Source organism: Numida meleagris, chromosome 3 (assembly GCF_002078875.1).
Source record: "Numida meleagris isolate 19003 breed g44 Domestic line chromosome 3, NumMel1.0, whole genome shotgun sequence".
Lineage (NCBI taxonomy): Eukaryota > Metazoa > Chordata > Aves > Galliformes > Numididae > Numida > Numida meleagris.
The window spans coordinates 25261693-25283421 of NC_034411.1; the positions used below are offsets into that span (position 1 = coordinate 25261693).

General features: G+C 39.5%; 1 protein-coding gene and 1 long non-coding RNA gene across 3 annotated transcripts in view; both read right to left on the minus strand.

Moving 5' to 3' along the window:
• LRPPRC (leucine rich pentatricopeptide repeat containing) overlaps positions 1-6592 on the minus strand; it is a 90692-nt gene extending 84100 nt beyond the window's left edge. The window contains exon 1 of the mRNA XM_021390609.1: positions 6438-6592. Coding sequence (XP_021246284.1) covers positions 6438-6529 — 92 coding nt within the window. The 5' untranslated portion in view covers positions 6530-6592. The remainder of the gene's footprint in view (positions 1-6437) is intronic.
• LOC110396867 overlaps positions 11919-21729 on the minus strand; it is a 64137-nt gene continuing 54326 nt past the window's right edge. Inside the window, exons 5-6 of one of the 2 annotated variants that reach the window (XR_002437323.1) lie at positions 19634-19802; positions 18530-18614 (exon numbers count right to left, since the gene is read on the minus strand). This is a non-coding gene — a long non-coding RNA (uncharacterized LOC110396867). Of the gene's footprint in view, positions 13137-18529; positions 18615-19633; positions 19803-21729 lie in introns of those variants that run through there. The other variant, XR_002437324.1, reaches the window with a different exon arrangement.

Below are 21729 nucleotides of genomic sequence, written 5' to 3' on the forward strand. Positions count from 1 at the left end.
GCACACCAATAATGGTGCCCAACTATTAGAAGAGAACCTCAGACTTCAAAGTCATCTTGACTACTTGATTAAATGGTCTGAAATCAGCAAAAAGGAAACTCAATATAGACCAAAGAAAGTGACACATTTCAGAATTTCAAGAAAAAAAAAGGCACACAACAGGACAAAAAACAGCCCACAGGACTGAAAACTAAACACGCGCCAAAAAAAGTCCAATTCTTCAGCTCCTACTAGAAGCAACACAGATAAGACATAAGATGGAGAATTATTCTGCTTGTCATGGTATGCTTACTCACACAGAAAGGTTTGGACCAGTGTTGTAAAGTAGCTGAAGCTAAAGTGGTAAATAACTTGTACAGTGATTAATTGGGAAATTCATAGAAAAAAATTACTAGTTAATTTATATGTTTGCTAGGGTTTAGTGATAATTACAGTACTGTACTGATGTACGTATGTAGATACTTGTCTCCCTTTATTAGAACCACAACAGGGTAGTTGCAAAGCTTTTTCTATGCCACATAAAAGTATTGGATATTTTACTAAAGTTCTTTCTAAACTAAAGAGGCTAAAAGCATAGGAAATAGTTTTCAAAGTACAAGCCATACTCAAAAGTAATGGTAACAATGGTAAACTGAAAGGGCTAATATTCATCACCATGTAAAAATGTTACAGACATTAGTTAAACTTAATAAACGCAAGACTAAACGTAACAACTGAGATGCTAGTATGATTCCTCCAGCAGTAATCAGTACTGCCCCTGACTTAGCTACAGTCACACACAATGCCATGGCACCTTTGTTTCAATGCCATACAGTAGGACCCTGTGGGAAGAAAGAACATTCTATGTTTTTTCCATTGTAGAGGGAGAAATTACAGATTTCTTGGGAAAATATCTAAAAGCTCCACATAACTCATTCACAACAAGTAAAGCAGAAAAGTCTTGTTTTATGTATTTCTTAGAAAAAAAGTCCCAGAACATGAGTTACCTCGCTAAGAAAAATGCACAGAACTCCAATGAGAGCGCAGCTTGTGAAACTTTACTATGACAGTGCATTGCCTCAGCTTTATCAAAGCAGGTCCTACTGAATACTTCCCTCTGCATTTATCTATTAGTTCCATTGTTCTGCTACCAAAGAAAATAGGTGTCCAATTCTAGATTTTTGTCCATGAGCAACAGAGTATTTTAAGCAAATCACCAGCAACAACTTGTTCGCAGCTAATTTAAAAACATCTGCAGCATGCAGTAAGCCACAAATGGTTTGGTTTTTTAAGCTGTGGCTTATCCAAGGTCCCTTTGATCTAAACTAGGATTCTTTAAAAAGGTGCTTGCTCCCCCATCTCACCTACATGATCCAATCCTATACAAACTCACTACAACACATCAAGTCAGCAGCCCTTGCAAGGACACATAGTACTCTTATCAACTCCTCTGAATTGGACATAAAGGTGAGAACAGAGATCTGGCAAGAAGCAGAAAGTTTTCACTATATAACAGTTTGCCTTTTAGGGAGATTAGCAAACAGTGAGCTCTGTTCCCACAGTCATGGAAACTGACATCTAACCTCACAGATGAGAATCCTAAACTGAAGTGACAGCAAGGCCAAAGATGCTTTGAGACGTTTGCACATAGAGGTTTTGTTCTGCTGTACTATGATCCATGCCTCCAGAACCTAACTGTTTTCATTTTCTTTGTGGAGAGATAGGGCATCCGCTTCAGGACAAATACCCCACAACTTTACATCTCAAAGTGCAGTTCAGCAAGACAGCTGCACCGACACAACATCGTACAGTCACCAACAGAAGTACTTCCAGTCCCTCTTTTCCTCTGCCTACGTTACCAGTCTTTGAGTTCACCAGATCCTTAACTGATTCAATTACACCTGTTAACATGCCAGAAAACTCCTTTCCTTGCAGCCAAGCGAACGAAATCAGCCCAGCAACAGCTCCGAGAAGCACCCACACTTGGAATGGGACAAGCTGCCCAGCAATGGGAAAGTCACCTTCCTTCCCCCAGCACTAACCTTGCAACAGCAAGCTGTAACATCAAGTCATAACATACTCGTCTGGAATATGTAGAATAAAGTCCCGCAGAAGATTTTAACTCAAAACCCATTTTGAACATTCATCAGTAGAAAGGTTTTTCAGAGCATTCTCTACTGCCAGCTGCACATTTAACATCTCTTCCCTTAGAGGAACAAAGTTCCAGAAAGTAATTTTACAGGAAATAGCTTGAGTAAAAGTTAACAACATAGATGTAAAGTATGTTGTATTGCTTTGTCACCGCTCATTCATCTTGCTATAATCAGGTGGCATGACGGCGAAGTTGCATAGCTCGGTATATCTCATGTTTAATACTTGAGCAAAACACTAAGTTTGCTTCAGATTTGATCTGCAGCTTTTGTTAGGAAAAGCTCCTCAGTCACTCAATGCAACTGGTTATCTACCCACTGTCAGAACTTAATGTTAAATCAACACAAAATTGAAGAGGAAACGGTCTCGGAATCTATTCCATGGGCTCAGCTGTGGTGTGGCAGTATGCAGCTGAGCAACAGGAACCCTCAGTCACTGCAGGAAGACTGCCTGAAAATAGTACATCATTCCGTCCAAACGTGTGATCAGTCGGCTCCAGCAGAGAAGTAAAATGAACAAACACGACCAACAATTGCAGGACAAAAACATCTTTAGGAAAGGCATTTAGCACTGCAATCTCACTACACATCCAATATCACTTCCATTCCCGTAAATGTCCCTTAATTCAGATTCTCATCCAGAAGACCAAAACGCAATCTTCTACTCTGGGTGTGCAGTCCTATTTCTCCTTTTTGGTGCCATCTACGGATTTTCACAGCCAGTATAAAACAATATATAAAGGGTGACAGAAGGATACAAGCAGGTATATACAGGACCTTAAGCAGAGAATAAAAATTGGACTTTCAGCAGAAAGTCAACTGCTAACAATTTCATTATCAACACCGGCAATGTGACCACAGGCTATGAAGTCTCACTAACACACTCTGGTAAGACAGCTTACTGCAGAAGGTACCCTTGCTACGCTTCTATGAAATTTCAATCGATGATTACCCCTGTTAGGCCTGCGTACAAGGCTAAGAAAATCAAATATATATTTTTTTCACTTGAGCTATACAGTGCAGCGAGAAAAAATCTATCTACTGCTTAACTTTTGTCCTGTTTGCTAGATATTTGCAATTACCCATTCTATGAAATGTCTAAGTTTACATCCTCCCAAACAATTTGAAATTATGGAAGGATAGCTGACAGCATTTCATTTTACTGAGTTCTGATACAGACGAAAATCTTTGCCTCTCTCTCCGCTATGACTCAGATCTCACAACAGGCATTTCTGTGATACGCATGGATACAATCTTGCACCACATTAACTAGCTAGCAAGGGTAAGGTCTGCCCTTCTGCTACTCTGTGCATAGTTTTCTTTGTCACTAAAGACTGCAGAGAAGCAGCAGAGTTTGTTCTCTGGCTACCATATTCTCAGGACATGTTTAGGCCATTTCCAGTGGTCACAAAAGGTCACGCTTCAGCTTACTTTCACTTTTTCCAGAACAGAAGCTATCTGGAAAGAAGAATCTAAAATCTTTGACTATCTTCTGCACCATCCTATAGATGAAGATGCACTTTATAAAGTACTGACACGGAATCTGAAGCCTTATTTGCATTACAAGCTGCCTCTATCTAGTTCATATTATACTGGTTCTGAGCAGGTAAATAATAACACAACCTAGAAATCTCAAAGAAGTACAAGGGCATAACAAGTAATCCAGCCACTACTTGCACACTCTACAGTGGTTGTTAGCACATCCCTAGAAAATTCAGAGTAGTATGATTAAAAACTGCTGGAATGGGAGCAGTTGCTGTTTCAGATATCTAACAAAATGAACAGATCTGCTACTTTACTATAATTGTTACTGTAACAGAAGCCTCAAACCTGCCTCTGAACTGACTTAAAATTATGTTCAGTGCTAAAGCAGCTGGACCAACAACATGCAAACATACAGAGTCTGTCATTTACTCAGTTCCCTCGGTAAATGCTGAATTACACCTTGCTATTTATTCACTCTTATAACAGTTACCCTACATTTCAAAACTAGGGTTTAATCAATACTCTATGGAATTTACTGTAGAGGGCTGCATTTGACTTCTAAGGTAACATCAGACCTGAAAGGCAAGTGGAGAAGTCTAAATGATATCCATGAATTCAAATCATTCTAGTTTTTCAAAAGAGGTCTATTTCCAGAAGTTAGGGTTTAGGCAGAAAAAAAAAAAAAAACAATGAAGAGTTACTTAAGGAAAAAAAAAACAATGAGATTATTAGCTGAAATTACAAGTGTATAAATGTTACCTTTGCTTTAAAATTTGGTCCTAGAGCACCACTTGTGCACTAGAATGCCTAAATCCATACATTAACGTGATAGCAAGACAAAGATTTTATGTGAAAGACCACCTAAGGAAAGGATTTTCTGGACAGAAAGAACTGAAAAAATTTACTCATGCTTATCAGTCTTGCTACAATATAACACACAGGTTAGACTGAAACCTCAGAAGACTGAAATAAACACTGCTGCTGCTTTCTGTGAATACGTGATCTCCCACACACATTTCTCACATTATTTAATGAAATCTAGCCTGAAAACTAAAGAGTTTTCAACAATTTCACTAAACCACCCTGTAAGAGACCCCGTGTATTACTGGAGATATACATGAGTATAACTGGGAGAAATGAAAAAGTAGTATTTGTTAAGTGGTATGTGAATTTCCATGAACATTACTTCTTGCAACAAGCTATCTAGGAAATTAGCCTCCAGTCGAGAAAAACAAAAATGAGCTGAACTAGCGCAACTGGAAAAGTTTATGCATGATTTGGTACTCCGTAACTTAGTGGTGCTGCTGCCAGTCCCTCAGCACATGCCTCCCCAGTCCCCTTGTCCTTCCTCTACATTTCTATTTCCCTCTTCACAGCTCTGAAGCTCACCAGTCCTTTGCAAAAGATCAGCAAAAGTTTCTAGCTGGTACTAAGTAGCATTGACTAAGAGAGACCACCAGAACAGTAGGAAGACACAGACAAGACAAGGCAGAAGGACGTCCTTGTAGAGTTGCTATGTCTACTCAAAATACTCACTGTGCATGTTTGAAACTTTTTCAGTCTCAGACTTTACACCAAATCAAATTGTCAGCTGCATGATTTGCACATTTAGTGAAAAGGAAATGCTGAGCTGAGTCACTTACTAAATCTACATGCTGATGCTTTTTTCAAACACCAATTCCACGCTCCCATCCACATTTCTGCTGCAGAGCGAGCTGCTGAAGATATCTCCAGTGACAACAAGCAAATCTTGCTGTTCCCAGCTGCCTGTGCCCCTTCACTCCACAGGTCACAGGGACACCAACCAACCTCTGAATGGTAGGCAAAGGGATGACAGGGAACATCCTATCCCTCTCCTATCTACCTGCTCTGGACGTTTACCAGCTTTTGTAAACACTGGGAAAAATATAGGAAGCATTCACATCCTTGGAAAAAATTGACTTGAACTTCTAATTTGTTACATGTGTTCTTTTAAAAATGATTTATAATACATACAGTTATAATCACAATGAGTTATTGGGCATCTCCAACCACTCCCTGCTATTTTAGACTGGAAACCAAGAATCCAGTCCCATCGAGCTCGGGAGCCATGAACAGACCTCACTCCCACTGACACACTTTGAGAACCTGTTGACATTGAAGTAACCTCTAACTTTAAAAAAAAAAAAAAAAAAAACTTGCACAGGTGTTCACATGGTTGTAACAACACATTTATGCTGTGAAGTATGAAAAACAATGCTAAACCTGTGGGCGTAAGCATGAGCAGCAGAAAGAGCTACCTTCTTATCATAATTAGTTATGGCTAGTTACAACAGCAACTAGAATGCCCAAAAAACAGAATGCAAATGCTGCTCTCGTCAATACCACGGAACCACTGAATGCTTTGGGTTGGAAAGGGCTTCAAAGCCCACCCACTCCCACCCTGTGCTACAGTCAGAGCTGCCCCCACCAGCTCAGGCTGCCCAGGGCCCATCCAACCTGGCCCTGACACCTCCAGGGATGAGGCACCCACAGCTCTCGGGGCAGCCTGTTTCTCACGGATTAAAAAAAAAAAAAATCAGTGCTTGTAAATAAACCTGGGACGTCATACATCGCCTGCGCGCACTCTCCCATCGCGAGCCAAGGCACCGGCGCTAGGCCACGCCATGCCACGAGGCACCGAGGAGCTTAGAGAAGCTTAGAAGGGCCGCGGGGCCGTTTCCCTCCCGCTCCCTCTCCCCTCAGCCGCAGGCCCGCAGCACAGCATCTCTCCGCGCCCTTTGCCCCCAGCCCGCAGGCCTCAGCGCGCCGCCGCCATCGCGCCGCATCGGGACGGGCCCTCACCTGGCGGCGGCGGGGGCGGGCGGGCGCAGCAGGGGCCGGAGACGCACGCAGAGGGCCCGCAGGCGCCCGGCGGAGCTCAGCAGGGCCGCCATGCCCACCGCGCGCGCCGCTAGCAGAGGAACACGTGAGGCGCGCGCCGCTGCGCATGCGCAACGAGGGCGACCAGAATCCGGCGCTCCGCTAACGACGGGAAGCGGAAGAAACCATTCCTCGCAGAGAGGGGAGTATCGGCCCCGCTCTTGGAATGGGCCCGCCGAGGCATGCGCGCGCTTCCCGCTTCACCCCCACTCTGCGTTTGTCACGGATGGAACATTCCGCCGACCCTGCAGTGAGTTGGGCGGAGCGGCAGCGAACTCGGAGTTGCTCTTGCAGCAAACAGGAAGGAGAAAGAGAGCGGCCTCGGGGACGGTCGCGTTTCGGGACAGGGGAGAGGTGTAAGAGAGTGAACTCTGCTGAGCCCCGCGTACAACTCCGCGATAGTCAACGGCTGGACCCCAACGAGCCCGGTGGCTGGGAGCGCGCCCTTCCTCCTCCGGGAGGAGGAAGTCACGTGGGCAGAGTGGTTGGGGGCGGCGCCAGCAGCCATGTTCCCTGCAGGGGTCACCCCTGTAGCGGCCTGCGGGGGTTGGCAGGGGACTGTTGGTGTGCGCGTGCGTCGGGGGTGGCCTCGGGGGCCCTGCTGCCGCGGGGCTGGGGGCGGGGCGGGGCGGGGTCGGCCGGGTTCACCTGCTGGGGATTGGGTGCAACGCAGCGGGTGGCGGGCAAATGCAATAAAGGTGTCTCAGCCTGCGCTTGTTGATCGTAAGCTTCCTTTAAACCCTGCTACCGTGGGGGGCAGGCGTGGTCCGGATTTTAATCAAAAAGAAAAATAAAAGCCTTTGAAATGTTGTCCTCTCCTTGCTTTCCTCCGTTTGGGACAAAAATAGGTATGAGAGGGAGAGGGGGAAGAATCTTCACAAAATTCCCTGCCTGAGCTTGTTTGCATTGCTAAAGCGTCATCAGTATCGATGTTTCATCTTAACACATGAATTAAAGCTACTTCCTAAAATGTAATTATAAATCAGTGAATTGGATGGGTTCTTAGATGTTAAGAGCTTGTTTTCATGCAAAAAAAAGAAAAAAAAACAAGAAAACATGCAATTATTTTTGCTGTGGATTGCAAATAGCTACTCCAGGCAGATTACTCATCAAAAGAGATTGATTTTATCAAATCAATTACACTCATCTGTTCTCTATGATGCTTTCCATGGTAGGACGTGCCTCTTCACCCAGATGCGGAGGGACCAGTTTCTCAGTGTTGTAAAAGCACAGTTGTGTTGCTTATAAGAAGGTCCTGGGTGCTCAGCATTTCTCGTAGTCAGGCTTTGAGGTACGGATTGGAGCTGGTAAAGGCAATATTTGTAACCTTGGTAATTACCATGGGCTTTGCTCTAACACAGTATGATTTATATTTTGTAGAATGTAGAGTTAAGCTTAATATGGGAGAGAAAGATGAACTTTTAAATCAAAACTTAAACCTAATGTGCTAATGCTTAGGTTGACTTAGGGACCTGCTCATGAAGCTTGATTACAAGTAGAGCTCCAGTGATTCGGGAGCTCACTCTAAAGGCAGAACAAATATGTCTACAATGCTTCTGATAGAGCTGGAAAAGATGAAGCATCTGGATAGCTGATCATCATAATAAATGATTAGTTCTTGTTACAGAGACTTCACTGTTACTGAATTAGTAAAGAACAATGCTGTACTTTGAAAGAGAACAGCCTCCACTGAGTGAGATCACAGATGAGATTCTGCTGCAGGAGGGAAGTACACCTTGATGTGGAAAGGGAAAGGAAAGGGAAAGGAAAGGGAAAGGAAAGGNGGAAAGGGAAAGGAAAGGGAAAGGAAAGGGAAAGGAAAGGAAAGGAAAGGAAAGGAAAGGAAAGGAAAGGAAAGGAAAGGAAAGGAAAGGAAAGGAAAGGAGATCCCAAGGAATCAATTTTAAAATGTGTTATACCTGGAGTATCAGACTTAAGAAATCATGTTTGCTGAAGTTCACTTAATGGGTGCAAGGGTCTGCATCATATCTATAAAGATTCAAAAAAGAGACAGTAAATTCAATCATAACTTCTAGGGCATAGGAGAGTCCTTTACTTTATTGCTGTCCTTCTCTTCTCAACAGCCTGCACCTTCGAGATTTTTGTCCTGATTCACTCTTCCTAGGGAATTTATTCTCATTGTTGATATTGCAAGAACGTTCTCCCCAGGGAGATTAAGCAGTGCCAGGGTTTGTTTATGGGCTCTGGAGCTGTGTCTGCTATTGAATTCCTGCATCGAAGGAAGTTTCAGGAGAGGGCCACACTGAGCTGGGAGAGTAGGAGGATTTAAAAGGGTTTTGGCCAAACCGTGCCAAAGGCTGCAGAATGATTGCTGATACTGAAGGTAGTGGATGAAAACACACTGCTTGCAGGAGCTTGTGGGAAAGTTCCTCCTCCTTCCATGGGTGGTTTAATCATAAAGGCTGAATACTTATTTGAAGGACAACGTGGAATTTCCAAAGCAAGAGTTACAGTAACATGTGGTAGCTAGAGCTCTTCTCACTCATTCTTCCTTCTTTCAAATAGAAGTCCATATTTAAAAAGTAGCTTTAAAAAAATAGCCTATTCCATAGGTGACTTTTGAATGTCTAAAAAGGCAAAGATTAATACACCCTATAAATGCATATCCAGAACACGAGCACTAAAACCCTTTGGAGTGAATGAATCAAGTTCTGTCAAAATGCCTTTGAAATGGTGGAAGAAACATAGAAGGACACACAGTAGTTCTAATGTGTTGTTTGCGTAACTGCAACATGAAGTGAGGAGAAGCAATGCTGGCCTAGGACTGTTGCCTTTAGGCAGTTTGGATGTGGCCGCTGCATGTCAGAGAGTAAAAAGATAACAAGGATCACGGCTGATTGCTTTTATCATATTAGGATGGTTATGAGAAGCTAATCTCTGGAGGAAAAAAAAAAAGAACCAAAATCCACAGGCTGTGCAGCAGGGTCATTCCTGTGTTTCCCTCGAGAGTCTCAGAGGTGCCTTCTCCTAGTCTGAGCTGTCTGATGGAGTAGGCGAATCTGCCGTGGTGATGGTGACAGTAGATGGGAGCTTTCTGCTGCTAACCTTCTGATGCTTTTGCTTGTCCTGATCCTCCCTGAATTAACTTGACCTACATCTAGAAGCAGCTCTGTGCAGGCAAAACCAGTGAGATAGGAACATCCATCCTCCCACCTAGGTCACAATTCAGTGTGCTATGTGATCTGCATTGTGCAACGGGGAGAGGCCATGTAATTTCCCACATTTGTGTGATGGCTGCATTTGTACTGGGAGATAGGCCATCAGTAAAGTTTGCCATACAGAGTATAATTTGGGAGACTTTGGGGGAAGGTAGGTCATGGAACTGAGTAGATGGTGAGACATCTGTCTGCATTGCTGGAATCAATATTAGTTTAATTTCTGATGCCTGAATAAGGATAACCTCACATTTTAGGCAGTGCATAGAAATCCTGGCATGAAGAACATGCAGTCTTTGGTATGTCTTGAGATATAAAATGGCGTTTCGCTGTTGCTTGTTCTCCAGAACTGAATGTGTTGATTTAAGCCTCTTTCCTAAACTCAGTCAAGCGATTCAGGCTTAAGGGATAGAGCCTCTGAAAGAGATGACTGTTAAGGCAGTGAAAGGCAGAAGAATAGTGTTGAACGTGGTTCTCTGTGGATCTCGGTATTTTTGTATTTATCTACATATCAGTATGTAAAGATGCTGCTTTGCAACAGGGAGGAAAATCTAAGTCTAAATTCATGCTTGCTGAGGTTTTTGTACACTTTTAATGCCTCATTTCAACTTCAGTCTGAGAAGAGAAATTGAGATCAGCTCACTTTTGAGATGAAGTTTTATTGCTGGAATGCCTGTTGCTGTTGGTCTCTCAAGTGTCAACTGTTCCCTCTCTCTGCTCCAGCAAAAAAGCTCCCCTCATCCATTCTGTAGGTTTTCTTACATTTAAGCCAAATTCATGATTTAATGAAGCCTGAATGCATAGTACTGACAGTACAGCAATACGGCATGGTGTTTTGCTTTGTTCTGGGTCTGGTGTAATGATGAAGTCAAGATGAGGTATTGGAACAGGAACTAAGTAGTAAGGAAAAAATAAAAGAGCCAAATATTGGGAAAAGTAGGCTAATGTCTTAGTTTCCTGTTAAAATGGCAAACCTGTGAACTGTAGAAGGATGGATAACATGCAGTTTTTAATGGCAAATTGCTGCTTGAGTGTTCTGTTGATGTGTGTGTAAAGCATGTTTGGCTTCTATGTAAACCAATTCTATTCCAATGGCCTGTGGTGACTTAATCTCTAACAAAGAACCAAGACTCATTCCTTATTCAATGTACCTGTTAGTTAAAACGTTTCTGTGGGCAGAAGTGGTTTGTTTTATTTTTTGTTTTGCTTTTATTTGATCACACCCAATGTCTTCAATGATGTTCTTAGGACTTCTGGAGTTGTACTGCACTGTAAAATAATTATTTCTTCTGAAGATGCAAAAGAATTTAGCTCCCTCATCTTCTCAGCTGTGTTAGTTTTGCAAGGTTAGTAGAAAATGTAATAAGTAGTAGAGCCTTTATCTTTGTAACCAAGTCAGCAGATCTTATCCTGGCTATCCATGGGGAGTAGATCTGATGACTAAGAAGGTACTTTTTTTATACAGTTAGTTTTCAAGGATCACAATTTGAAAATGGTTGTGACATAACTGGGTCACATCTGAAATTTTTCTAAAAGCTGCATAACAAGAGAAGTTGAGGTAGCTGGTTTTGTCAGAAGGTATATTTAGAGGTGTAGTGAATCATAGTTGAGGAATTTGCATATTGTAATGTTTCTGAAAACTGCAAACAGTCATATCTTTAGTAGTCCTTCATCTTTTGCTTTTAAATAAGAAAACAAAGTAAGAATTAAGATACAGATGCACTTGCATCACATTATGTTTCTTCTATTGTTGACTTTATTTTGCATGTTGAACTGTGGGCATACTGCAATGAATATCATGTCCTGGAGTTTGGCTATTTTGGGTGCTGGAGTGGTGAGTGGTAAGATGTTTTAGGAATGGTACAACTATTTCAGCTGTCTGTAGATCCAGTAAGGGATAAATCATCAGATTTTGATGCATGCTTTATGTTTTGGTTAGAAACAGGGATGGAGTGATTCAGAGATCATGTAGATTGCTAGCTGAACTAGGAAATATTTAGATAAGAATCCTTATGCTGTGTTTTGAATATCAGTGGGCTTGCTGGCAGATTGTTTCTGCCAATTGTCTTCCTACTGCAAACAATGAAAAAATTTAGGATTCTGGATGTAAGACAGATCTAGTAAGAGCATCTGAAGTCTAGGTTCCTGCTTTGAAGTTTTTGAGATTTTTTTACAGATGTTTGGATTTATCTTAAATGGCTACTCAATTATTATATACATATATTTTAGAAGTTGGGCAATTAGTCATATATGATCTAAAAAGGATAATCTAAAGGCCACTTATAGCCTGCAAAACCTAATCCACGAACATTCAAAATGAGTGCTAAATCCCTTGGCATAAGCATACTGTACATGTAGGCCTCATGTATGTCTACCTCACTGGTATATATGCCAAGGACCAACATGACGCACTGCTGCATTTATCCTGCTCATTTGTGTAAAAAAAAGCTTTGTTTCCTTCACATCATTCTAGCATAATATGGGTGTCTAAAATAGCAGCTCAATTGCTACTTTTATGAACAATAACCAAAGTAGCTTCTAAAACAAAATAGTCTTGAAAGATCCCATCTTCTGGTTTGTTTCTCTTCTCTCAGACTAAGGCCACAAACTCAAGTTGTTGAGAAGACAGAATTATCATGAGAGATGTAAACAAGCATTTGGAAGGGCAGAGCACAAGCATCTCTTAAAAGAGATCAGTCACTGATGGAAAAAGTTCTTAATTCTTTTGGCAGCTGATATGCTTTGAGATCATTTTCTTTCCTTGCTAATTTTTCCATCATCCCTACTGAACATTTCTGCCCCAATGGTTAACTTAAGTGACAAATAATGTGTTGATATGGCTGTGCTCTAGCTGAAGGATTATATTTCCAATTTTGAAGGCAGGGCAGAAACATCGTCTTTTTTTAAAAAACTTTGTTTGAAGCATAAGTAGTGATTGTATTACAAAACAAAATTTGGAACTCAAGTGTCAGTCAAGCAGAAAATTTTTACATGTTGGACAACTTGCTGGATATTCTCTTCAAAGAGGAGGATTTTTTGGTAGATTAAATTAGTGGAAAATCTGTTTTTTTTTTTCTCCTGACTTTGTTTACCAACCTTTTTCTCCTGAAGTCCACAGCTGCTGAGTTTAAAAGAGCAGATACATTTATGATAAGTAGGAGTAAGTGGTGGCTTTTTCCATGTTTGTCGTTTTATGTTGCAGACTGTATCAAACAGTTTTTTTTTAAAGAAACTTCAATTAGGATGACTTGAGTGGGTATCATTTAACTGGGGAGAATAACCTGTTTCAGCAACAAGAGTTGTGTTGCTGATATTTTCCCATTGCTGCAATGTGTGAAGGCTGGACAAGTTCAAGTGTTTCCCACAGGGTAGATATGTCTGGATAAATCAAGATAAAATAGCATTCAAGTACATTTGGACATCCAGTTTGCATCACAAGTGATCTCTGCAAAGAAAGAAAAAAAGGAGTGGAAAAATCCCTTTTAGTTTTCCATATTTTGTCTAATAAATCACTTACTGTGGCATAAAAATATTTGTATATTTCTTTAAACTTGTGTGGCTAACCAAAAACATGCAAAACAGATGGTATTTTTAGTGGCGTGGAAAGAATTACTAGAAATATTGGTTCACTTCACAAAATCCTCTGCTTATTGTTGGCAAATGTATGTTCCAGTGAAGACACAAAACACTTCTTGGTTATTTTATTTTATCAGCGACTTGAACAAGAATTTTGTGCTTCACTGAATCTGAATTTAAATAAAATTGAGAGAAAAACTTTTTCCTAATCTATTTTGTTTCTTGAGTGTTTCTCTACTTCAGAAAGTACCAAAGAAAAGAAACCAAAGTTGCTTTTTTCAGAGGAAAAAGCTTATTGCATCTTTCGCAGTAAGTATTTCTTCCCACATATTTATAGTATTTGAACTAAGTAAATGTTAACAAGGAAAAACCAAAATAACCAGTTCTTAAATGGTATGGCGAAGTTTGTAAACTTGAAGGGCAAACTGAGACGGAAGGATTCTTCCCTCACTTCTTCATGTGAAGGAGCCTCAGGCTAAATCAGGTCTCTGGAAAGTTTGAATCCAAGAGACCAGATGTATCTCTGGATATCCAGTGGGCTAGGTTTCTGGCTTTGGTAAAAATCATCTTATGTTGTCCTGTGTGAGGGTAAGACACTGTATAATCTTCAGTTGTTTAGGACTTCTCAGTGGCCAGTACCTGGTGCCGTGCCTTACTGTTAGGCAGGTACTCTGTAGTCACCATTTGCAAAACAAAAAAAAAAACCAAAAAAACGCCATAAAACCACACCCAAGACAAGTATGTTCACTACTGTCTATTTAGCAACATGACTATCAGGTTAAACACAAATTTTTAAAAGTATTTAATTATATTTAACTGTACATCAAAATAAAGACACTTCCTGCTTTCCAACTGAAATTCTTTCAGGTTGTTTGTACAACCTAATGGCTATGCTTCTTGTTGAATGAACATTAGCCTTCAGTTTTACTGTGTAGACCCAGAAAATCATGGGGGAAAGGCAAGGGCAGTGCTTCAGGCAGAGAAATATACAAAAGGTTAAAGGAATTTTGATAAATAAACTTAGCATCACCAACTCTTTCCAAATTAGAAAATACACAGGGAATTATTTAGAATGTATCAGGACTTCAATAGGAAGTTTTTATACCTATTGCAAGATCGGTCAAAAGAGGAATGCAGCTTGTCTCCTGTGTCAAGGGTCTTGTGAGTCAGTCTCTTACTTTTTCCACCTCAGCATTAGCCATCAGAATTATTTCCTTTTGTCTGTTTTCAGTCTTGTGCATCTTTTTTCTTTTTTTTTATATACCTGAACTACACTCAATTTTCTCATTTTGGTAGGAAGTTCTTTGAGTTTTGCTTTTGTTTTAACTTCTGCTTATAAACTTCAAAATTTCACATTTTCCTTTCATCTTTTTGGCCACTCATTTGACAGGTCCAGCCAGAAGTTCAAATGTGTGTAAGGAGAGAGACATGCCTATGTGTTTGTGGGGCACACACCCAAAAGTTCACTGAGTAGTTTTCACTCAGGCATTTTACAGATATTATGAATATTTGATACAGGGAAGAACATATGAAGTTTTTCTTCTTTATCTTTTTTTTTTTTTTTTGCCTCTTTTATCGTACTTTCTTATTTGATTTTGACAATGTTTTGTTTTTCAGATTCTTTCTACTATGAGAATTACTATAACTAATTTGGAACTAAAAGCCCTTTTTATTTTAGTTCTTATGTTTTATCATAAAATTTATAGAAGGCATTGTTTAATTTTTTGAGGTAGGATTATGTCCCTAAGAAAACTCTTAAAACATGAGTTAGCTTAAGATGAAAATGTATTTTCAGTTAGGCAAGGTGTAAATTACTTTCTCAGTTACTCAGGTTTAATGCAATCCATATAGCATACAAATCTTACTCTGCCAGTTGCTTAGCCATCCATGGAATCCAGGAAGATAAGTACACATGGCTTGCATTTTTAATGAAAACAAAATGTAGAATTTTTTTCTTTTGCATATTAAAAAGAATTAAAAAAAGAAGGAAATACAGTTTTTCCCAGTCCACTTGAAGTTTTGTGGACTTGGTTTGTCATTAGATTTATGCTGAGGATTAATTTTGCCTCTGTATTTTTCCTATTCTACTCTTATTTTCCCACTGGAACTTATGCATGTACTTTCTCTCCCTCTCTCTGTAAGTTCCAGTGATGTACTATATATATATATATATACACACCAAATATTTTCTTTTAAGTCTCTTCCTACCCTTTTTCATCGTCAGCATCTGTTTTTCCTCCTTTCCTGTTACCTTTCTGCTTCTTTCAAGAGAGCTCTTTAAACATTTACAGTTTCAGAAAGTTTCCAATCTGCCATTACTGCTGAGCTCTTAAAAGAATTCTCCATCTGGAAATCTCTATGTAGGACACTGTTACTTCATCAAAATATTAAAATATTTTTCTAATTACGTGTCAACTTAAATCGTAAAGTTCTTGCAGAAATCCTTTTGTTCGGTGGTTTTCTTCCTCAAATACATTTCAATGAGAAAGACAAGGATTGTGAGCATCAGTAAGATATGCCTTCAAACTGTTTAGGTTTGATTGCATTGCATTATAGAATGCTTCATTACTGGTTTAACCTCTCAGAGGCTTTCAGCTGCTGTTTTATTTAGCTATACCGACTACACTGCCTACAGCAACTCCAGGCAATGATTCCCCCAGTGGCATGCATGAGCTGCCCTGCTCTACTGCAAAAATACATTATGGCTGAATTTGCCCTCAGAGTTTGGAAAGATCTAAAGTCTTTGGAGACTAAAAATGTGTTTTTTCTTTGTTTTAGCTGGCAGTATGAGCCTCTGGCATTTTAAAGTGCAAGTCATTAGCGTTCACAAGGGTGATGTTAATATGTCTGTGTTTCAATCTCAGGACATTTTCCAGTTGCTTCTGCCACAACAATCTCTGCCATCTCAGTGCTTCTTAAGTCCCTTGTGAATTAAAGTAAGCTTCGCAATGCCAGTAAGAATTGCTGTAGACTTTGGCTGAAACCAGTTGCTACCTGACATTCTTTTTGTGATAGCTGGCGTCAAGGTTGAAAGCCATTCAGAGCAGCTGGACAGTGGTGAAAATAGGGAAGAGTGAGATATAGTGTAGACACGCTAAATGTGATCAAAAGTAAAGCTGGAGGATTTGGGACGGTTTCATCTTGTTTACGCTGTCTAATTATTTGTATTTATTTTCTTTTTAAAATGAGGAGCTATGATTTAGGTTTATAGGAAGACTCAATTACATGCACAAAAAGCCTGGCCACAGTGGTATTGTGGCTTTCAGAAATAAAAATAAAACAAAGAATTGATTGAAGTATTCCAGAGAGTAGCCTGAGGGATGAGATAACAGCCCTAGCTGATGTGAAGGATGGAATCTGTCAACAAAGTTAATGCATGTGGGAAATGCAGTAAGGCAGCAGGAAGAGATCAAGGGCTGACCCCTTCACTCAGTGTGTTACAGCTGATCGTAGATGTATAGCATGTTTGGTCAATTGCTGCTTGCTTTCACTGGTAGCAGTGTCATAAATACTCCCCCTTCCGTTTCAGAGTACTCTACTGAATTCTCGTACAACAAGGAGAAAAGTAATCTAATCATAGGATAGGACAGAGGAAGAAAAGAGGTACAAATGTTAAGATAGTTGAGCAAGGCTAAAAATGCAAACATTTTGGCAAGTGTTGCCATTTTTCAGCCTTTCATTCACTCTTAGAGAAAACTAAGCAGTAGGGTACCAAGTCAATAGCACCTGGGGTTAGTTCACAGGGTTTCACATCTGTCATTGCCTGTCTGCACTGCAAAAATATATAGGACTGGAGAATAAAAAATCTGTTATTTTTTCTTAGTTTCCTTCTGATTCATTATTGGGTTCCCCCTCAGCCTTCTCAAATAAGATATCTGCAGCGGACTGCTTTCCAGCTCCAAGCAGAGACAGTCTCCACTTGCTGGCTATTTTTGCTGCCAGTCAAAAACCAGTCTTCAGGAACGAAGAGCAACCTGCACATGTGTTCACACAGGGGCTCTGGAGGTCTTTTTTGTTGCCCTTGTTAAACGTAGGTGTGGGGGGGCTCAGTATTGAGGCCAGAAAATAGAATTGACCATAGGTAGATACTCATTACTACTGGTCTTGCTGTGGGTAACTTCACAGCATCAACACAGAGAGTGAGATGTCATCGATTTTCTTTACAGAAGACAGTTGTCTTTTCTGAATTTAAAAGAGTTGTTGACCAGTGCAAGGAGTACGACCTCCTGGCAAGGGAAAGTGGTGGCAGGAGGAGCTGGGAGTGTGGGCTTAGGAGTAAGGAGTTTGCCTTGGGACAACTGGTTCTGCTGCTATTCCTGGAGGAGTCTGCGTGTGATGAGTAGTGGAAGGCTAGTGCAAGTGCCCATATAAAGCAGAAGCCAGGTGCTAATTAGTTAACAGTACCTTAAATGTCAAAACCTGAAGGGAGAGGTTGAATGCAAACACACACTTTGAAAGCTTTAAAAATATTCAGCAGATGAGAAGAGACAATGATGACAGTGGGCTTGTTGCTTGTGTAATAGATGCATCATGTGCATGTTCAGTGCATGTACATCATAACAGAGGCTGAATGTATCTGTTATATTCTCAATTTAGTATTATTTGGAAAAAAAAGAAACCTGAGGACATTATACTAACTTAATGACTATTAGCCAAAGCAGTTCCATTTATATATTTTTTAAAAATCTATTTTATATATAGTCAACATAAGTTTTTTGAGAATAATTATCTGAGGATAGTCAGTATTCTGCTTATATAAATTAAACAGAAATTGTCTAAGAGAAATAGCTACAAGATGTTCTATTTTGCATATCTATCATTTGTTCAGTTGGATGCTCTAAAAGCATTTACAAACAGTAGTAAATTTAGCATTACAACATCTGGCTGGTGTGAATATTATCAACATTTTTAAAATAGGAAGGCTGAGATGTGGAGTCATTAAATCAAAATGCTTCAAGGATAGCAACTGGCATTGACTTGGGATGCTTCTATTTTCTCTTGGTATTACACTATCACATTGATGGAAGCGTGAGGAAAAGGTTTTACGATACTGTTGTCAATTCTCTACTCAGTTCTACCTTGGAAGATGAGTGACAATCTACAAGTATGTTTAGGATATCAAGCAAAATCACTTCAGTTTGGCTAGGAAGGGCTGTTGTGAACATTATCAGAATTTTTGTATAATGTACCACACTAAATATTTTGACATTTAGTTTGCAATGATGTACAATCATATGTGGATGTAGCTTTAGGATGACTTACTGAAACAACTGATGACAGTTTATGTTTTAATGATATGTTCACTCCAAATTTTCCAGGTATGTTTTTAGAAAATCTTTTCTCATATCTGAAAAGGACATAAATTTTTAAAAACAAAAATGACTCAGTATCTGTATTAATAAAAGTATTGTGTTGCAGCTTACCACTGATGACCATCAGTTCTGTAGGTACATTGAGTTAGACCTTTAATAATTAGACTCAGCTAATAGATCATCCCTCCCTCCTTCACCCTCACCTCCTCTCAGTGTATTTGTTATTCACATGGAATAAGGTAATACGTTCTGTAAATAGAAAGGCTGGATTTAGTATAGATCTGTCCCGTTCATAAGAGGTTGTATGGTTTTCTGACTCCTGCCTGGATTAAAAGTGGTCAGGATCCTCAGGGTGGTGAAAAGCAAACATTTTTGCATGGTAAACTTTTGTAATTCCAGGAATTAAAACTTGAGAATGAGTTTATTACAAAACTTCTCAGTGTCACCTGCACTGGAAGTGCTTGCATTTTTACTCCAAAAGGTGGCTGAGGATCTCTCTTTCAAATTACTTATTTAATGCCATTAATATCTTTGATTGTAAAGTTCTGCTGATGCTGCATCCCTCTGAAAATTTACTCAGTGGTTCGTTAATAGAAGATTATTAACGCATTTACGTGCATATTACCAGTACTTTGGGCTGAGGACACTTCTTAAATTCTGGCCTAAATTGTACCTGAGAGCATACTACTCATGAAAGTAGTATTACAGAGCTTATATTGCTTTGTGGGAGAACTAAAATTAATCTCATTAGTAGTATTTCCATTTCTGAAGCAATCACATTTTGCCCTGACGTAAATAGCACTGAGGAAAGTATCAGGACACCAGTCCAGTTCAAGGTAAAGGCATTTTAAGAGTCTGATCCTGCAGTATGTTTGAACTCCTTCAAATGAGAAGTATTGCTCCTACCTCCCAGTGACACCTACAAGGAATTGGTAGCTTTGCAAAATAGGCAGGAGAAGCTGCTGGTTTTTTTTTTGTTTTTTTTTTTAAATAGTACCTAAAACTATTAAAATGGAGTTTGGAATATGAGACTGAATTTCATGTAAGGTCTCACCAGCTGTGTTGAGAAATTATGCTGATAGTTCTTTGACAGAAAAACCTCATCCAATACCAACTTGATAACATTTGCTTTTCTCCTGCGGCGTCAGATTGAAATTGCTACTCCTCCTCTGATCATCGATTACGCGAGAATCTTGCTCTTTACCCAGCTGATGAATTTCCATCTTGAAACAAAGATTTTATCGTTAGTTTCTATGCATGTAATCTTGTATTTTGTCTTCTATACAATTTCTTTCCAGTTTATTCCAGTCATCATGTCTTTTTCCAAGATGCGCTGATTCTTTCTGTATTGCTGCATCTTTCAACTGAGCATTGTCTACCACTGTCATCAGCACACTTTTACTTCTCTGATGAAGTCACAGAACTTTTAACGGAGTTTGTTTTCAGAATTTTCCTGGAAGACACCCGCTAGTAAACTCTCTCCAACTTGAAATGCTTATTTTCAACATTGTTTGCTGTTACATCTTCTTTCATCGTTTTCTTATCAACCATGTTTTTCTTTATAACTACATCTTTAATTTTCTCAGATAGCAATTTGTCAAGTTTTCACTGGAAGTCAGGCAGATACTTTTCTTCTATTTTGGAGAATCTGAAACCAATTATTTGCTTGAAGAAAAGCAGGAGATTAGCCAAGCATGACTGACCAGTGATAAATTTGTTTTCTCCCGTTTTCCATTCTATTTATTCAGGTATTTCTATTATTTTTCTGTCTTTTTTTTTTTTGTAGTTTTGTTGAAAGTTAGTCTACTATTTATGCCTGATTCTCTGCCTATATGATTTTCTTCCTGGCTTTAAAGAATTTTATTCTTCAGTCCTCATTTAGACAAGATGTTCAGGGACTTCAGCTGCCTATTGGAATATTCTCATTTCAGGAAAACCAAAAGTCTAGGTCATTGATAGCAACTAATAAAAATGTCGTGTTTCTTACATTTATCTATTTTTATGCCCTTTACAGGAGTTCTAATAAAGGATTAAAGGAAACCCAACTGACAGTCACTTCCCTATACATTTTAGCACATATCCCAATAGAGTGACATTTTTAGCATGCTTTTCCAAGTTGTTACATTAACAAATTTGCACTGATTTCTTTATCCTGTCATCTAAAGACCACCTTGTAGTAAGACAGTGAACTTTTACAGTATTCCATAGTTGATGCACTGTCTAATGTCACAAACGTCTGCTCAAATTACTTCACTAAGACTTGAGAAGAGTCTACATTGTGCCTTCCATTTGAGCTTGATTTGACAGAATCAGTCCCTGCGCTAGCTCATGGCACTTATCAGTTAGTCAGCCTTCCTCAGGGAAGAGAATTTAGAGTGCACCATATTCAGTTTTCGAATCAAGCCCTGTCCCCTTAGGAAGCAATGTGCTGCATTATTAAACAAGGTGCCATCAGCCGTAGCACCATGCTTAAACATTCAGTCAAATAAAGGACGACATGATTATGTTAACTCTTTTTTCACCAGGATCATTTATCTTTTAGCGTTCTGAAATAGAAAGTGAGGGGCAGGAAAAACTTTTTGATATTACAATGATTAAACTTAATGCTACGTGAGGATGTAGGTTTTTTTTTTTTTCTGAATTAGTAATTCTGAAGTGGAAACTCATGTTTTGTTTATTTTGTAGGCTTATTTGTAGTTCTCATATAGGCTACTCATTTTGCGTGTTTTTATTTAACTGTCACAGCTGAACACAACCAAGTTCTGCTGATTGCTGTAACTTCTAATGTATTAAAGACAGAAAAGTTATTCCTAATAGGTCTAAATGAGAGTAGAAATCTGTCATAAATGTTTAAGTCCCTTATAAAATCTATCCACCTGTTATGATACACCAATAATGCACTTTGCAATTAAAGTATATTGTGAGCAAATTACATGAGCAGAATCAAACATTGTGGATCCTTTGAAGTATTCATATCACTTCAATCAAACAGAAAATCAAACAAAAGTGAATAGATTCAATACACATACTTCCAGGTTTGCATTTTAAATCTCTGTGGGTCTCCTTATATTCAAAGTGAGTTTTTTACATCTTTATATCTTGTCAGACCAGAAATTGTCAGGATTCTCAGAGAAAAGGAAAGATATCCTT